Genomic DNA, 19,309 nt, shown 5'->3' with positions numbered 1-19,309 from the left:
TAACCCCGGGATTTTATTGTGGAATATCTTATTACGAGGGCATCATTTACCCAAAAGGTAATATCTTTAGATGTACTGACTCATTAACCTCACACTGTACTGGGATCTACAACTGGCATATAGAGAAAATTGTTTTGGCATCAAAATCAGACACGATAATGAGATTTTCATGGATTTATACAAGAAAGTGTTTGACATCTTAATGAAGTATAGATTACCCATGCATGGACATCTCAAAGAGTGTGCTATAATTATATTAAATCTTGCTCTACTTAGTGAGAAATTATCCCACTTAACCGTTTTGCATGTCATCGAAACTATACCCCTGATCTAAATCTAGTTGTGTGTTTTTTTAAAAAAGTGCTCACATTTTTGTAGTTGCCCCTGAATGTGGATGTGTATTCAGATGCGCTTTTGAATATGCATCCCATTGCAACCAGTGCTGGGCAGGTAGATGGCATCCACATCCAGATGCACATCTGATTCACACATGCCATTTCTGATCCGGCAAGTGACAGAATTCTGCAAGAAGTCTGCTTTTCATTATGACTTCCTTAGCTAGACTGAGGCACACATTTTCAAACAAAATGTCTTCACAAGAACTCAGTTGTCAAAGCTTTGTGTAAAGGGTGCAATTCAGAAAACTATAGCAAATTTAAACCATTGGTCCATCTAGACCAGTACTATCTTACATTGACTGGTGATGCCTCTAACAAAGCCTCACAATGAGAGAGCCAGTTTGGTGTACTGATTAAGTACGCAGTCTCTAATCTGGGAGAACCGGGTTTGATTCCCCACTCCTCCACTTGCACCTACTGGAATGGCCTTGGGTCAGCCATAGCTCTGCCAGTTGTTGTCCTTGAAACAGCAGCTTCTGGGAGAGCTCTCTCAGCCCCACCCACCTCACAGGGTGTCTGTTGTGGAGGAAGGAGATAAAGGAGATTGTAAGCCGCTCTGAGACTGATTCAGAGAGAAGGGCAGGGTATAAATCTGCGGTCTTCTTCCTAGCCCTGCTATTTAAACCCATAGGCAATGTGCTTTGTTCTCCTATTTTGATTAACAGGACTTAAACCAGTCAAGTTGCAACTAACTTATGGTGACCTCAGCAGTATGGGGTTATCAAGGCAGGAGATAAGCAGAAGTGGTTTGCCGCTGCCTCTCTTCCTTACTGGGGAGGGGCTGTGGCTCAGAGGTAGAACATCTGCTTTGTATGCAGAAGGTCCCAGGCCAGGTCTAGCTCCTGGCATCTCCAGTTTAAAAAAGGATCAGCCTCTGGAGAATCGCTGTCAATCTGAGTAGACAGTACTGACTCTGATGGACCAATATTCTGATTTAGAAGAAGAAGATATTGGATTTATATCCCGCCCTTCACTCTGAATCTCAAGATTCTCAGAGTGATCACAATCTCCTTTACCTTCCCCACCACCACAACACCCTGTGAGATAGGTGAGTCTGAGAGAGCTCTCACAGAAGCTGCCCTTTCAAGGACAACTGCTGCAAGAGGTATGGCTGACCCAAGGCCATTCCAGCAGCTGCAAGTGAAGGAGTAGGGAATCAAACCCGGTTCTCCCAGTTAAGAGGTCGCAATTAACCACTACACCAAACTGGCAGATTCATGCGTTCATGTGTCCTCTGCACAGTGGTGGAGGTTTCTTTTCTGGAAAAAGAGGTGCCAGAACTCTCAAAAGAGAAATGTAGGAGAAACACAAATATGCTCCTCATGAACTTTTAAACTCCCCCCGCCCAAGAATTTTGTTTCTACAAAGAAGTTCCAGAACTCTGTTCCAGGACCGGATCTACATGTTTTTTGAGGGGGGGGGGGCAAAATTAAAAAATGGCACCCCCTTATGGGCCCATAGAATAGAATGGACTCCATACCCAATTTGGCGCCCCCCCTCCGGTGGTTCCCGAGGCAAACACCCTCCTCTGCCCCCCCTAGATCCAGCCCTTCTCTGTTCTACCGCATTCCCCCAGAAAAAAAAAACCCTGATGGTCTCCCATCCAATTGTTAGCTATTGCTGATCCTGCTTAACTTCGAAGCTCTGACAACATGATCAGGCAAGTCAGGCTTACGAGTAATTAATTTTGTTTATACTTTTAAATGGTATTTTATATCAACCAATCAATCATCTATCCTCTCTCACTCTATTTATTACATTGCATTTCTATCCCGCCCTTCCTGAAAATGGGCTCTGGGATATCTATACCAAGTGAGTAGCTATGTAGAGAAAATATTTAGCTACTTGATCCACTCAATGATCCACTCCCAAAATCACTCCAGGTGTGTACTGATGAATCACCTTCTTCAGGCCAACAGAACTAGGTTGCAAAATTGTTGGAGCACATATTGATGAATTGAGAAATTTTATCCAATAATGGAACAATGCATGTGTGATTAATTCAGTAGTAGTAGGCTTGCTTGTGCTCCATCGACTCAGTGTTGCTCAGGACTTCTTCCACATAGAAATTTTTTCTCCTTTGTTGCTTCCAAATTGGACCCTAGACTTAGGGAGCATCTATCAGGGGTGTTGAACTCATTTGTTATGAGGGCCAGATCTAATATAAATGAGACCTTGATGGGCCGGGCCATGTCTGGCCAGGCCATGCATCTACTTGTTTAAGATTAGGTAGCAGAGATAAACTTTATAAAGGACACAGACAAGCAGCCTCAGCCAACAGAAGGAAGAGAGGCTTGGCTCTGTTGTGTGATTGAGAAAGCCTGGGAAAAATAGCTGTGCCTCCCCCCCTTTCTCCCCAAGGGAGGAGCCTCAGCCAATGGAGAAAATAGAGGCTTTGCTCTGTAGCTCCTGTGCATTTAGGCAAGCCTTGCAAAGCAAGCTGTTATGCAGAAGGAAGCAAGATATAGGGAGAGGGAAGCAGATGACAGCCAGTTGCTTGGGGGCCTGATAGGAGCCCTCTGGGGGCCTGAGTCGGCCCCCAGACCACATGTTTGACACCCCTGATCTACATGATGTTGCTCCGTGTAGTGATTAAGTGGTTAAAACTGGAGAGGCAGTTTGGTGTAGTGGTTAAGTGTGTGGAATCTTATCTGGGAGAACTGGGTTTGATTCCTCACTTTTCCACCTGCAGCTGCCAGAATGGCCTTGGGTCAGCCATAGCTCTCTCAGAGGTTGTCATTGAAAGGGCAGCTGCTGTGAGAGCTCTCTCATCCCCACCCACCTCACAGGGTGTCTGTTGTGGGGGAAAGAAGATAAAGGAGATTGTAAGCTGCTCTGAGACTCTGATTCAGAGAAAAGGCAGGGTATGAATCTATGGTCTTCATCATCAGTGGATTCTAATCTGGAGAACTGGGTTTGATTCTGCACTCCTCACATGAAGCCTCCTGGGTGACCTTGGGCCAGCCGCAGTTCTCTCAGCCCCACCTAACTTGGAAGGTGTCTGTTGAGGGGAAAGGAAGGGAAAGACTACTTTGAGACTCCTCAGGGTACAGAAAAAATGGGGTTCAAAACCCAGCTTTTCTTCTTCTCCCCTTACCCTTTCTAGGTTTTCAACATCCACAAAACACTTTTTTTCAAGTGTGCTTTGCTACAGTCCTTTGGGATAGAATGCACACTGTTGGATAGGAAAGTTCACAGGCCCCACACACATCGGTGCCATTTTTGTCCTGCCAGCACCTCATGGCTACCATTGTGCCTGGCATGTTGCTGGAGGACCTTTTGATGGCTAACACACACAGAGCTAGTAATTGCTATAGCACTACAGCAATTACAATTTAAAAAAAAAAAAATCAAAAAGCCCCGTTTTGTATGCAGGTCAAAGTTCAGTCCCTGGCGGCAAATAAAAGACCCCAACTTGAGATTGGGTTGTCAGCTCTGGGTAGGGATATTCCTGGATATTTGGGGGGGCAGGACCACAGACGAGTGTAATGATATAGAGTCTACCCTCCAAACCAGCCATTTTCTCCAGGGGAACTGATCTTGGTCATCTGGAAAGAAACTGTTATAGCGGGAGACCTTCAGGATAGCTCTACGAGGAGCTACTATCCATGTTGACTAAAGTGAACATTCACATTAAGAAGCAGTAGACCTCTGGAAACCAGTGCTAGGAGGAAACATGAGTGGAAGGCCTTGGCCTCTATGCCCTGTTGTTGGCCCTCCATAGTAACTGGTTGGTTGCCATGTACAGGGCCTTTTTTGAGCAGGAACACACAGGAATGCAATTCCGGCTTCCTTGGCTGTGGCCTAAAACACAAATGAGTCCTTGCTGGGCTTTTTGTAGAAAAAGGTGTAAAACAACAGTGATGTCAGGGGGTGTGGCTAATATGCAAATGAGTTCTTGCTGGGGTCTTTCTACAAAGAAAGCCCTGGCCATGTATGATCCAGAGGGCTGTTCTTATGAGACCCTGGAGAGCTGCTGCCAGTCATAACAGACAGCCGTGAACCTGATATCAGCCGCGAACCTGACTCAGTATCAGGCAGATTCATGTGTTCAAAATATGACCAGTTTCCTTACAGGGTAAAAATGATGGCATGCATATTTTGCTTTGACAAGGATCATATGAATAAACAAAACACTGGGGAAATTTGTGTGCGCCTGTTTGCACTTGCAAATATTATGTTGTTTGCAAAGTTCAAAAACCCACAGATTAGAATAAGTGGCAAACGGGTATTGTATTCAGTGATGTGCTTTCTATCTGAAACCTTACCTGCGGGGAAAATGTATTTATTTTATTGACTTTATTTATAGTCCGCCTTTCTTGCTTTGACTCGAGATAAAGTATAAAATCTAAAAACCATGTGCTCAAGCAGCATAAGACATCCATCTTGCAATACCACAGGATGAGATTACAAAATCAGAGAACAATGGAAATTTTAAAAGTGTAAACTGTGGCACACTATAAACAAAGCAGAAATTAAACTTAAGAATGTAAGACAAGCCCTGCTGAATCAGATCAGTGGTTCTTCTAGTCCAGCACCCTGTCTCACCAACCAGTTCCTCTGGAGGACCAACAACAGGGCATAAAGGCCAAGACCTTCCCCCAATGTTGCCTCCTGGCACTGGGATTCAGAGGTTGACTGCCTTTGAATGTGGAAGTTCCTCTCAGTCACCGTGACTAGAAGCCACTGCTAGACCTATTCTTTATGAATCTATCTAATCCTCTTTTAAACCTGTGTACTCTTGTGGCCATCACTACATCTTCTGGCAGCTAATTCCACATTCTAATCACTCTGTATGTAAAGAAGTACTTCCTTTTGTCTATCCTGATTGGCTCTGAAAAGCAGAAGAAAAGGCAAGATGATACATCTCATGAACAGTGCAACAGATTCTATTCCATTCCATTTGTTTTATGAAAGCAGCCTCCTGAACCATTCCATTATACTGCAGCCCCGTCCCCTTTATAAAAATACCCTTTGATGAAAGATCAAGTGAGTACCTGTTGGAACTGTAGCTGGGCATTTTGAATATTATTCTTGGGAGGTGCAACCTGAGTTAATTCACCACCTGTCTGCCATTTTCTCTTCCTGTGAGATGGAATTTCTGATATTAGTCAACCAGCTGGCCTCTATTTGCATTCAAAGTTTTGTTACCCAAATGCCAGACCGCTCCGAACTTCGTTCTCCACAAAACTAGAGTAGCACTGTTCTGTGTCACAGGTGCTTTATGGAATTAATATTTCATGAATATTGTCATTCGCCGACCCTATCCTTGTCTTGGACTGTCACAAGGCCAATGTGGTTGGAAACAGGAATGATTTAGACTCCCTATGCAAATATAGTCTTTGAAACTTTCTAATAAGAACTGAGGAGATAAGAATCTAACGAAAGTTTGCTTATCTTGAAAACCGGGTATATAAAAGTGCTGCAAATTAGATGGAAGTTTAATTCTTGCAACAAACAGCAACCTAGCGAATTTCACATACTTGTTTTTTTGCATCGGTGGAACATAAGTATATGAATCAATGTGTCACCCAGTCGAAAAAGAGATTTCCACGCACTTCTCCTGTCAAGAAGTGTCATATGCTTACTTTGAAACAGCTGGGTTGTGGCTGCAAGGTGTGATAGTAGCCCTTGCCCCCAAATAACTTGTTCTTGTCAGAGCTTAAAAGCTAAACGGGGTCAGCCATGGTCAGTATTTGGATGGGAGACCACCAAGGGAGATGAGGGCAGCTATGCAAAGGAAAGAAATGGCAAAGCACATCTTTCCTTGTAAACCCGAGTTGGAATTTGATGGGGTCACCATGAGTTGTTTGGAATTCGACTGCACACTTTTACTTGTAGGAAGGAGTGACTGCGATGGTTCTCATGCCACAAAAGTAATCTCAGAAGGGGTCATTAATTTAGTGACAGTGGCGGGGACAAATTAGGTCAGGCCGAATTTTTGGGAGACCCTGTAATAGAGCTTACAAAGACAATCCTACAAATAAATACTCTAGTCCTTAGATGGGAGCGACTCAGCATAGGATTGCACTGTTCATTGGGACTGACTGACTTGCAGTAATTTTCAGTACTTTACTTGCTCTGGCAATGTTTGATCCAGAGGCAGAGTTTTTGAAGAGCAGTTATATTAGCAAGGGGAAAAGCGTGTGAGCTTCATTCTTCCATCGGAATTAGGGGAACTAAATTTACTTAATATAAGCTTGCGAGCAAATAGTAGCACTTGCGGCAGTTGTTAGCTGCCGAGTTCAGGTTTCTGACTGTAGAGTCTGTGTGAGCAGTGTTCCCTCTAAACTGAGTTAGTGTGAGCTAGCTCACAGTCTTTTAGACTCACACATTTTTGTCTTAACTCAGGAAAGATGGTCTCAGACCAAACTAATTTATGCAATAGACCAGGGGTATCAAACCTGCAGCCCACGGGCCGAATCAGGCCCCTGAGCAACTGGCTGTTATCTGCTCCTTTCTCCCTCTTTTGCTTCCTTCTGCATCACAGCTTGCTTTGCCAGGCTTGCTCAATCACACAGGAGCCACAGAGCAAAACCTCTATTTTCTCTACTGGCTGAGGTTCCTCCCTTGGGGAGGAAGGGGGGGGGGAGAGTTTGCTTTGCCAGGCTCTCTCAACTGCACAACAGAGATACTGAACCAAGCCTCTCTTCTGTCTATTGGCTGAGGCTCCTTCCCCTCCTGGTCCCCTGGGGAAGGAAGGGAAGAGCCAGAGCTTCCTTTGCCCAGTTCCCTGGATCCCATGGGAGAGATACCAAGACCAACAAGTTCTAATGTTCTAAGCATGTTTTATTTTAAGGTTCTTTTTTTTAAAAAAAATCTTTAATTGTGTTTGTCTGTGTCCTCTATAAAGTTTATATCTTTGGTATCTGGCATTACATTTTGACATATGTGGCCTGGCCCAACAAGGTCTCATTTGTGTCAGATTCTGCCCTCATTACAAATGAGTTTGACACCCCTGCAATAGCCAAATCGCTCGTTCACAGCTTTAATGCCAGTAGCTCACAAAGTAGAATTTTTGTTCACAAGACTCCACAGCTTAGAGGGAGCCTTGCCTGTGAGCACCATCACAGCCTCTGACACCTTTTCTGCTGCCCACCAAGTGTTTTTAGAAAGTGGGCAGAGTCAGGTAAAGCCTTTGCCCAGCTGGGCTTCTGACTGGCCATTGGAAATGTCATTGGTTGTGCAGAGTTTTGAAAAGTTGCTTCTGCAGCAGCTGCCATCACAGCAAAAGGATCTTCACTGCAGGACTGAAAATGTATGTAAGAAAATATTTTTGAACAATATGTTCATTTCCAACGTGTTAAACGGAGCTTCTGCTTGGCATGTTAAAGAGCTACTGTTAGAGATATGCATGACCTCACTCCCTAACATTTTGTAGTTGGCTCTGCCTGTTGTGGCAGTCATTTTTGTGGTTGCGCCTGTGACCCCGTATCAGAACTTCCTAAGTGCCCACAGGCTCAAAAGGGCTGGGGATCCCTGTTTCACAGCATCAGAAGTAGCTTTCTAATTACCTAGGGGTCATTTTGTAGAAAAATAGGTGGTGGAGCTCATCCAGGGATTGTTATGCAGCTGCATATACTATTCAAAGGACAAGGAGGTGGAACTCCCAGGAGGAGGAGGAGGAACTCTCAGAAAGGTTCAGGAGCTGTGCTCCTGTGAGCTCCCACTGAATCTGAGGCCTGCTAATTACTCTCCCATGTTGGTGACTCGTGTATAAAGTGTCTGAACAGGGTGTTTGTGTAGAAATCCAAACTGAATAGGTCATATTCAGTGCAATGCAAAAATAATTCCATCAGCCCCTTATCTGAAATAATGTATTTTAGTGGGATTGTGGAGGGAAATGCCCTGCGGAATCAGGATTATCTCATCCACTTGTCTTTAATGTACTCAGAATTGTAGGATCAGCATAACTAGGATCAGCATAACTTGTGAACTATTTTGGCCAATATCATTACAAAAGACATTGATTCAGATCTTAAAGAGTTTATCATTCCTCTTCTTGTACAGATTTCTGTCTTTTATTAAAAATGAATGTTGCTCTTGCTTTCCATTAAAATACTGCCTTAGGGCCACAACCCAACATTTTGACTAAGCCTAGCATTAGCTCACATTTGCTGGCTTAAGTAATTTGTGGATTGTATTGTTCAGATTCTCAATGTCTTGCAAATATTCATTTTGATGAAGTAACAAGTACAAAATCCTTACATTAATTTTGTAAGAGAGAGGCAGAAAAACTCCCAAGTGACCTAAAAGTTCTATTTGGAGTTCATATTTTTGACCGCAGAGGACTGGGGGCCCATTAAAACTGAGATTTTAAACCTGGTTTCCATTGAACTGCAAACATGTAACATTAGTCATGTGATAGAAGAGGGGAGAATAGAGTTGCCAGGTCCCTCAGAACAGCTGGTGTGGGATCCAGGGTGAATTTATCAGGAGTGGGGAAGAACATAAAAAAATAAATGCCATGTGCCTCCATGATCCAGAGATGATGTGGGCACACTGGGGACATCAGGGGACAATGTTCTGGTTTTGGGGCAAAAACTCTATGGTAGAATTAGCTTCAAACACAGAATTTTGCCCCAAAAACCAGAGTGTCACCTCTGACATCCCCAAGTCACTTCTGGGTCATGTAGACACCTTGTATTGATTTCCAGCATTCTTCCTTGTTTTTTTTTGGGGGGGGGAGAGTAATGGTGGAGAAGTGGGACCTGAAAGTGGGGGAGCATCCCTAGAGGAAAACTAGAAATATTACTTCTAGGTCTACCAAGGCCAGGATCATGGGTGGCAGACCAGGAGAGCTTGGGGAAGAAGTGGGGCAGGAACTACAAACTGAACATAAAGTTGCCAGCTCCTGGTTGGGAAATCCTACGAAGACAGAGGTCCTTTGCTTGGGCCGCCGCGGCCCGGGGAGGAGGATCCCCCTGCCGGCTTTTGATGGTGCGCCGCTTATGGCGGCGGACAGGGTCAGGAGCTTGGGGGTGCTATTGGAGCCTTCTTTAAAGATGGAGGCTCAGATAGCAGCCGCTGCCAAGTCCGCATTTTTTCATCTTAGACGGGCAAGGCAGCTGGCCCCCTTTCTGGAGCGCGACGACCTAGCAACAGTGATCCATGCTACGGTCACCTCAAGGTTGGACTACTGCAACGCCCTCTACATGGGGCTGCCCTTGTCTCGGACCCGGAAACTGCAGCTGGTGCAGAATGCCGCGGCCCGGCTGTTATTGGGTCTCCCAAAGTGGGAACACATCCAGCCGGGTCTCCGGACTCTGCACTGGCTTCCAGTGATATACCGAGTCCGGTACAAGGTGCTGGTTATTACCTTTAAAGCCCTATATGGCCTGGGACCTGCCTACCTGAAGGACCGTCTCTCCCCACATGTTCCCCAGAGAGCACTGAGGTCAGGAACACAAAATCTCCTCACTATCCCCGGGCCAAAAGAAGCCCGTCTGAAAGCCACCAGGGAAAGGGCTTTCTCCGTTATGGCCCCCGTATGGTGGAATCAGCTGCCGGAAGAGGTGAGGGCCCTGCGGGACTTGACACAGTTCCGCAGGGCCTGTAAGACGACCCTCTTCCGGCTAGCCTATACCTAGCCTACATTTAGCTAGGATAACAACTTGAGGAAACTGGCCAGCCATCTGTTCATAGGAAACTGAATTACTCTGTTTTAATGTTTTAACTGCTTAAATTATTTAACTGTTTTATATTTGAAATTGTTTACTTTTAAGTTTGATTAATTGTTGGAAGCCGCCCTGAGCCACTCGTGGGAAGGGCGGGATATAAATCCCAAATAAATAAATAAATAAAATACCTGGAGATTTTTTTTGGGGGGGGGGGAGAAACCTGAGGGCAGGATTTGGGGAGGAGAGGAACTTCAGTGGGGTGCAATCCCATAAAGTTCATCTTCCAAAGTGGCTGTTTTCTCCAGGTGAAGCAACCTCTGTTGCCTGGAAATCAACTATAACAGCAGGACATCTCCAGCCACCACCTGGAGGCTGGCAACCCTACCACCCAGATGTGTACTGTCTTGCGGACCAAGTCACAGAGTCTCCAGATTTGGGTGATATTAATGTGATGCTATCTGTTCTTCTCCGTAGCTGCGCAAAGAGCAGCGAAGACCGTGGTGCCCTTTGTCTCTCTGCTCAAGCCTCAGTGGATCCTTCCAAGAGGCAGGAGGGAAATGATAGCTCCAGATGGGCTCTGTGATCCACCTGTGGGTTCCAACCCATGGGCTGAAGACTACTGCATTAAAACTCGAGGAAATGTCTAGCAGATGTTCAAAAGCATTCTTGACTATTATGTGTGTGTGTGTAAAGAGCTATCAAGTCACAGCTGACTTACAGCAACCCCTCACGGGGTTTTTGAGGCAAGAGACTTCAGAGATGGTTTGCCAATACCTGCCTCTGTGGTTATTATGTTACATATCCCAATGTCCAGAGTGGCATTCAAAACAAGATAAGGGCTTTGCTGTGTCCAGGGCTTCAGTTCACCCCTTCCTCAGTATGACATGCATAAAACCACATCTTCCTATGTTTCCGTACTGTGGAACAACTGCCACACTTTGATTCTTTGAACCCATGAATCCAGGGCTGGTCCTAGATGTCTGGCACCCTAGGCAAAGCTAACTTCTGGCACCGCCCCCCCCCCTGTACTGATAATATCACTGAGGCACATGGGGGGTGCCCAGTTTGAAGCCCCCAGAAGGCCACTGCCCTAGGCAACCACCTAGTTTGCCTAGAGGCAGGGCTAGCCCTGCATGGACCAGAACAAAGTTTGAGTCCAGCCCTTTAAGACCAGCAAAGTTTATTTCTGGCTATGAGCTCACAAAAGCTTATACCCCAGAAATAAACTTTCTTGGTCTTAAAGGTGCCACTGGACTCAAACTTTGTTCTGTTGCGTCAGACCAACATGGCTACCCACCTGGAACTATCTCCATGGATCAGACTCCTTTCCACTCAACATGTGAACTGTCACACGTGCCACTAAGATGGAATTGTGCCACTCTCCTAACGCCCTTGAATTAATGCAAGGTGAACAGAGTAATTAAAATGTATTCAGTGGTAATGAATCTGAAGGCTGAGATCCAATGCCCACACTGAGTTGTGTAATCCAATGGAGGAAATATTTGAGGCTGCAATTACACACACTAAATAATGCTCTTCCAATGCACTTTCCAACTGGATTTTTTTTTACTGTGTGAACTGGCAAAATCCATTTGGAAAATGCATTATTTAGTGTGTGTGGACACAGCCTGAGTAAACGTGCATAAGATTACCCTAAACACCTATCTTTTGCAGTTGTGAAGCTCCGATCCAAAGCATTTTATTCAGTGTTGTTACACCGCTTAGTTAAGCTTCCACTGGTTTCCCATGGCCAGCCTCTTGACAAGCACCATTTCCCACATTTCAGAGCTAGCTGGTCCAATGGTTAGAATGCCAAGTCTGGGAGACCCAGATTCAAATAAGAACATAAGAGAAGCCATGTTGGATCAGGCCAATGGCCCATCCAGTCCAACACTTGTATTGTGAGAAAGAGAGAAAAGTACTTCTTTCTCTACCTTCTCCACCCTATGCATAATCTTGTAAACCTCTATCATGTCACCCGCAGTCGACGTTTCTCAAGCTAAAGAGCCCCAAGCGTTTTAACCTTTCTTCATAGGGAAAGTGTTCCAAACCTGTAATCATTCTAGTTGCCCTTTTCTGCACTTTTTCCAATGCTATATCCTTTTTGAGGTGCGGTGACCAGAATTGCACACAGTATTCCAAATGAGACCGCACCATCGATTTATACAGGGGCATTATGATACTGGCTGATTTGTTTTCAATTCCCTTTTCAAATCACCCAGCAAGTTTCCATGGCAGATTGGAGATCTGTCAAGGATGTGGGTGGGATCTTTGAAAGGCAGGAAAATATACCCCATTCCTTTGGATGACCTGCTAACATGCTCAGTTCTTTCCAAAAAAACCCACACACCTGAGAAAAGCAGGTTTGGGAAGCCGCATATTGCAAATGGGGAAAAGCAGGAAACAGGATGATTCTATCCTATGGAAGCTCTAATTAAAGTGCTGGTTTAGAAGCCGAGGTAGACAAAAACCTCCAGGTGGAAGCCATTTAAGGGTCAAGAGAAGAGCCTCCTTTCCGCATCTCTAATAAAGAGAGGGGAATCTTTCAGACACTTCTCGAGTGAGCCATCCCGGACACTTCAGAAGTCGGGCCTCTTAAGGACCTGCCTTCAAGCGAGTCATCGGCATTTGGGACAGAATCCACACCCGCTAAACCGAGAGGATTGGCCAGAATTTAGGAGGAGGCGCTTCGAATCAAACCTCACACCCCTCCCGGGTTAGTGCTCCAAAAGCCTTTTCTACGACACCGACCCAGCCTTCCCCGCGTGACTCTACCCAGCCCCTCCTACCTATTTGCATGTGCTCAGCGTCCCCGCCTCCAGAAGCAGCTGGAGCAGGCTGTGCTCCAGATCCGAAATGGGCGGAGGCCTTTCCCTCCCGATTTGTTTAGCTTTCCCTTATCACCCGCTGCTCACTTCTTCCTTGCTCTTGCCGGACCATACTCGAAATCCGGCGGACGTGATTTCACCTTTCAGTTTCTTTCCTCCTGCTTTTAGGCGCCTCTCCAAACAGTCCTCCCAAACTCTCACCCTTTGTAGATCCTCGGCTATGGTTCGAAAGGAGGGGCTAGGGAGTAACTCCAACCTCGCGGCTCGCAAGGCAGCCGGGAAGAGGTTAAGATCAGAGGGGCAGAGCCAGGATTTAGGGGTGTAGCTTAATCCTGAAGCTAGAAGGGCGGCTTCCAGTTCCTACGAGGCTAATACCCGGAAAGTCGAAGAGGTGCCGGGTTCACGACTGTTTGGAAGTCGAGAGCGGTATTCTCATTTCAGAGGAACTCTGGTGGCAAGTTTGGCTGTACGTTCCCTGTTAAGGCGCTCTACACGTGCTTGGGAGCGCTGTTTTTATTTTTCTCATGCGTTCGCACGTTCTGTCCAGGACACAGAGATTACAGTTTCTGAGACTGTTAAATCAAATTAGGTTTTTAAATAAGAGTCATGCTAGAGTGATGGGGGGTTCAGATTTTATGACATTTAGGTTCAAGACCACTAATGAAACGTATTGACCACAGGCACTGTCGGCTTAACCTCGGCAGTATTGTTGCGAGGATGGGGCGGGGGGGAGACTCATGCAATGTTCCCTCTAAACTGCAGAATCTTGTGAGCAAAAGTTCTACTTCGTGAGCTACTGGCATCAAAGTTGTGAGCTACTGCATAATTTAGTGTGCTCTGGTGTCATCCTTCCTGATCTAAGACAAAAATCTGTGAGCTGGAGGTAAAAATCTGCGAGCTAGCTCACGCTAACTCCGTTTAGAAGGAACACTGGACTCATGTATGCTTTTCTAAACTCCTTGGGGAAAGGGTGGGATTATCAATGATTTAGATACCGCATGCCTCCAAATTAGCACATTATCGACCACAACGAGCCAGTCGCGCGACGGGTTGTAATCCTAACCAGAGTCAACGCCCTTCTTAAAGCCGCTGAAGTCAGTAGCTTTAGAGTGGTGCAACTTCGTTTAGGACTGCACTGTTAGGAGCCAGGCTTTTTGGCGCTCGGTTGCAAACCCCTCTTCCTTCGAAAGCACAACTCATGCAAAAGAGCACGCACAGGATTTCCCAAGTGTTTTGCCCGCATCCCTCAAGCGTTTGGAGGGCTGTTTGAATTGGGCAGGGCCTTTGCCTCCAGAGATTACCATTTCATTCCTGGGGCATCCTTTCATCCCTCCATCCACACTTTTATAGTGAAGAAAACAGCTCTTTGCACCGGCCCCAGTGTTTCTTCACCAGGCCTTGGGCCTGTCTCCCTCTCTGTGTGGGACGCCAATGCATTCCAATGGTGTAATTCCTTTTATTTTTTTTAAGGACCTTTTTTTTGTGTTTTGCTTTGCTCACTGGTCGACAGATGGATCTCCCACATACCCATTGTTCCGAGGGACGAGCAGCCTCCCCCCCCCCCCTCTCAACCCAAGTAGCTCATTCAGGGCTCCCCGCTGCCTTTTCTCCGCTTTGGGAAGAGTGATTAATAGTCTGGTGTGGGGCAAGGCAGTTTCTTATCTCCACAGCTCCATAACACCTCTCTCTCTCTCGCTTTTTAAAAAACCCACTTGCATCTCTGCCCGCCTCCCCCCCGGAAGATGCCATGCATCTCTATCCAGAGCCATGCCCGCTGCCTTCGCGGGCATCCTAAATTTAGAGAGCCAAAGCAGTGACATCACCCACCATCAGCAGAGAAGGGGGGGTGGGGATGGTGCTGCCATGTCTTAGTAGCATCCCCATTCTCACGGCCTGCCCCTCCCCAGTCAAGCAGGAGGGGGGGGGCGTGGGTGCACTGGCTCCTCTTCCCTTCCTCAAGGGGAGCAGCCCCCATTTCTCCTCCCCACTCCCCTTTGGAGGAGGAGAAGCGGCGGCGGCCGCCCAAGCCGCGGCGGAGTGAATGCGTTGCCATGGCAACTGGCAGAGGCAGGCAGCAGGCCGGCCCCAGCTCAGCTCAGCTCGCCTCGGCTCAGTGTGTGTGGGTGAGACCGAGGGAGCAAGCGAGCGAGCAAGGCAGGCTGGAGAGAAGCTGCCCGAGCTGGAGGGGGGAGAAGGGTTAGCCTAGACTAGAGTAGGACCAAGGTGGGGGGATAAAAATCCAGGCAGGGGGGAGGGTGCGGGCTTCAGGATGATGGAGGACGGCTTCTCCAGTTACAGCAGCCTCTATGACACCTCCTCGCTCCTGCAGTTTTGCAACGGTAAGGAGAGCAAATGCAGTCCCGCGTCCTCCCCGTATGCCTACGGGGTTGCTGTGGATGGGTGGGGGAGGACTCTGGAGAGTAACCGCTGAGGGTCGAGTGAGGTGCCTTTTGCAACTCTTCGCTGGCGGCTTGTTTGCAAGTGAAGCGCGGGTGCAGCGCCAAGCTGGCGAGGAAGAAGTCTTCTCCTGGCTCTGGGTGGAAGCACGAACTAGGCAGGGCCTTTTGGAGGCTTCTCCAGTAAATACGGCTCTGAACCATGGAGGCTTAGAGGAAGAGGAGAGCTAGAGGGGGAAAAAAAACTAGTTCCTTTTGGCTGACAGCAAGGCAGGGGGGATTTTTCTCTCTCCTGTTCTAGCGACGTGCGTGTAAACTGATGTACTGCTGTGGAGAACTTTCCCCCCTGGTTTGCAGGAATGCACAGACGTGTGTAATAAAAGATGTATTCTGCTTGCACCCAGAGTGGAAAGTGAAAACTCACTGGACTCTGTGCATGGAGGGAGCCAATGCTGTTTTCTGGGTCTGGTTGGAGTGTGGAGGCCACCCCTGCTTGGTTTGCTCCAAGCCTGGTTTTTCTCATTTTTACAGGCGTTTTGGTTTTGAATGAGGGGATAAGAGGAAGCCTTGGCAGTTTCTCAGGAATTTGTGATTTATTTATTTTTTTAAATTGATATCTGATGTTTTGTATATTTCTGGTGGTGTTTCTGACAGAACACAAAGAGAAAGATTTATGGTTCGTAGAGGAAGGCTATTTTTAAAGTAAACCCAAAGTGTGTTTGGAAATGGAGGGGAAAACTGCCCTTTTCTTGGTTCTTCAGTTTATGGCCCGTTTCTTCAGGATTGAGTTAACTGACATGATGGTTTAGATGGCAGTCTGACAAAGTGATGTTTAATTGAAAGTAAAGTTTTATGGTAAAAGTTAAGATGGGGTGGGGTCACTTCTGTAACTAGGATTTATATTGGTTAACTGGATATATATAGTAATATGACCTTAAGGGTATGGGTTGCCAGTAAGACAACATAAAGGGGATATTTTTTTTTAAAAAAGGAAACTTAAAGGAAATTATATTCAGTCTAATAACACCTTGGCTTTCTAATACAGACCTTAAGAGTATTGGATTTATCTCTACCAACTGTAATTATTCTGACTGTAAATTGTAGCATGTACCTCAAAACTTTAATGCAGTGTGGCAAAGCTTTTATCCTTAGATGAAATCTAATTGCCTCTGATGAAAGGGTGGGATAGTGTTAAGTGTGAAATGCTGTGTTTGCGTTCTATGTTATTAGATTTCGCATTAAATTAGAGAACAGGGAGGTAGCTATTCTACTAAATCAGAGACAAAAGATGGGGTTCTATCAATCAATGTTTATATTGTGGGCAAGACAGCTCTCTGTGTAATGTATACTAGCTCTGTAGCTGAGCAGAATTTCTGGATTGTATCCCTTTTTATTATTACTGAGGTTGATATATTACAAGCAGTAATGACTGCCGATCAAACTGTCTGCTTTTCTGCAAGATTTGTAGGCATTTTGCCCCATAATAGTGGACTTACTGAAGCACATTAGCTAATGAGCGTTTCTGAGGTATCATTCTTCATGTCTATGGCTTTCTTTGCTCACAGGCAGCCAGAGTAGCTCTATTCGTGCACGCTCTTCTAACGTGTGTTTAGTTTCAACAGGATTAGCTGGCTTGATAAGATGTGGTAGAACTGGACCCATAGTTACTTCCCTGAGGAGATGAGATAATAGAGATGTACAGTTTCTGGCCCATGAGGAAACAACATTAAGGGGAACGTGTACGTTGTAACAGAGCTGGTTTTGAGAGAGTGAAGGTTGCTTCACAGCCTGGCAGGAACTTTTGGAATGTGTTCCAAGTATAGAGAATGGTGTGAAAGAAGGTGGGAAGATATGAATGGAGACCAGATTAAGACATTAGGGGTGCGGGGAAGTGAAGAGAAATTTGACTTGGAGGCTTTATGAAGGATGAAAAGTTTGGGGCAGTTTCTTTAGCATATATATTTAGCTCAGCTAAAAGAGGAAATGCAATTAAAGTGTACCAGGATGAACTGGATAGACAAGAGATATAGACAAGATTTTATGTTGGCTGTGAAAAAAGGACATTGTTATTTTTGAGCAGGTTCATCTTCACATCAAGCAGATCTCTGGAGAGGTGGAATATAAATGTTTGAAATAAATAATCTGCAGTGCTGAGAGAAGGAAGAAAAGAGAGCAATACATGTTGGAATGTACTTTAATGGTGAAGATTAGTATTCTGGAATTACCGGAACTAATGGGCAAGGAAGGAATTGTTTTTAAACTTTACGGTTTTGGGCATTCAACTATTTTCTTGCATGTTCAAAAGGAACAAATTTGCATTCTTAATATCAATTGTGTGGCTTCTTTATGTGGAGATCTCCCTCCCATATCACAGTCCTGTCTGACAGCTTTTCAAAGGTACTTCATTCATGGAAGTCTCTGCTAAATTTAATCTAGGGACTCCTGCTGGGAGTATGATTCAGGAACTCCAGATTCTTTTTCTGTTTCTTCTGTCAACCTTGCTTTACAGGTTTGTCACTTTTGTTTTCTCTAGTTTCTTTAAACAGGACTGTATGACTCAATGTGACTACCATGTTTTATGCCACCCTTCCTCCTAAGAAGCCCAGCATACATGGTTCTCGCATCCATCACTTTATCTGCAGAGCAACCCCAGGAAGCCAGCTAGAATGAGAGTTCTGGTCTGAGATCACACAGTGAACTTCCTGACAGAAAAGTCCTGCATTTTAACCGCTGCACCCAGGGCTTTTTTTTTGTAGCAGGAACTCCGTTGCATATTAGGCCACACACCCCTGATGTAGCCAATCCTCCAAGAGTTTACAGGGCTTTTAGTACAAGAGGTGTGTGGCCTAATATGCAAAGGAGTTCCTGCTGCAAAAAAAAGGCCCTGATTGCACCATTCTGTCTTCCAGCCACCTGTGTTCTTTTGACAAAGAAAAACTTAACTGGAATTGCAACAATTTAGTAAGAAGGATAGGTCTGTAGGATCTTTATCCTTAACGATTGTTGGTGGAAGAAAGGGGAAAGGACTGTACTGAAAAACATAATTTATTGGAGTGAATTGCTTTATCAGGTACCTGCAATGTTGGCCTTCTGTCAGCATCAACTCACAGCTATCCACCAAAAGCAGTAATGTTTTGCAGTGTTACTGGCAGGGCATAACAAGATGACTGTTGTAGGTATGGAGATATATGCCGTTTAATACTGTGGATTTGTTGCTCATAGTGTACAATCTCTGGTACTTGTCTGCTGGTTCCCTTCCAATCCAAGTTTGAGTATGAATGGAAATGCTATAACAACAATATTACTCCTATCTTGTATGTATCTGCTTACTTTTGTTCTGGTTTAGTCCTTTTGATACAATGAGAATCCATTTGAAAGTGCCTTATATCAGTCCATCTGTTCCCAATTGTTAATGGCCCTCCAAGACAAAGTCTTTTATGTCCCTTTGGAGGGACATACTCAAAATGCCTGCTGCTTCTGAATGCAAAATATATAATCTTTGGCCTCTATCACTTCTAGATTATATATCTAATTTGCAAAGACAACAAAGCTACTGACCATATATAAACTAAAGCAGTAAAGAGATCACATTACTATCAAAACATAATAAAACAATTGCAGTTCAATATGTAAGGTTGCCAGGTACAGTTCAAGAAATATCTGGGGACTTTGGGGGTGGAGCTAGGAGACATTGGGGTAGAGCCAGAAGCAAGGTTGTTGTGACAAGCATAATTGAACTCCAAAAGGAGTTCTGGCCATCACATTTAAAGGGGCCACACATCTTTTAAATGCCTTCTCTCCGTTGGAAATAGTTAAGGACAGGGGCACCTTCTTTGGGGGCTCATATAATTGGACCCCCTGGGCCAACCTTTTTGAAATTTGGAGGATGTTTGGAGGAGAGGCACCGGATGCTATGTTGAAAATTTGGTGCATCTACCTTAAAAAACAGCCCCCCCCCCGAGCCCCAGATACCTGTGGATCAATTATCCATTATACCATATGGGAATTGGTCTCCATAGGGAATAATGGAGTGCCCAGCAGACATTTCCCTTTCCCCCCCACATTTG

General features: G+C 45.4%; 1 protein-coding gene across 9 annotated transcripts in view; it reads left to right on the top strand.

Annotated features, from left to right (window-relative positions):
• EML1 (EMAP like 1) overlaps nt 1-19,309 on the top strand; it is a 216,436-nt gene that overhangs the window by 94,548 nt on the left and 102,579 nt on the right. For 3 of the 9 annotated variants that reach the window (XM_060263012.1, XM_060263014.1, XM_060263010.1), the window contains exon 1: nt 15,095-15,185. The exons of 5 other annotated variants lie outside the window; for them this stretch is intronic. In XM_060263012.1, the coding sequence (XP_060118995.1) occupies nt 15,116-15,185 (70 nt within the window). In that variant the 5' untranslated portion in view covers nt 15,095-15,115. Of the gene's footprint in view, nt 1-14,961; nt 15,186-19,309 lie in introns of those variants that run through there. One more of the 9 variants, XM_060263013.1, reaches the window with a different exon arrangement.

Source organism: Heteronotia binoei, chromosome 21 (genome assembly GCF_032191835.1).
Source record: "Heteronotia binoei isolate CCM8104 ecotype False Entrance Well chromosome 21, APGP_CSIRO_Hbin_v1, whole genome shotgun sequence".
Lineage (NCBI taxonomy): Eukaryota > Metazoa > Chordata > Lepidosauria > Squamata > Gekkonidae > Heteronotia > Heteronotia binoei.
Note: the sequence above shows the minus strand (reverse complement) of the source record. Positions and strands in the feature narration are given on the sequence as shown.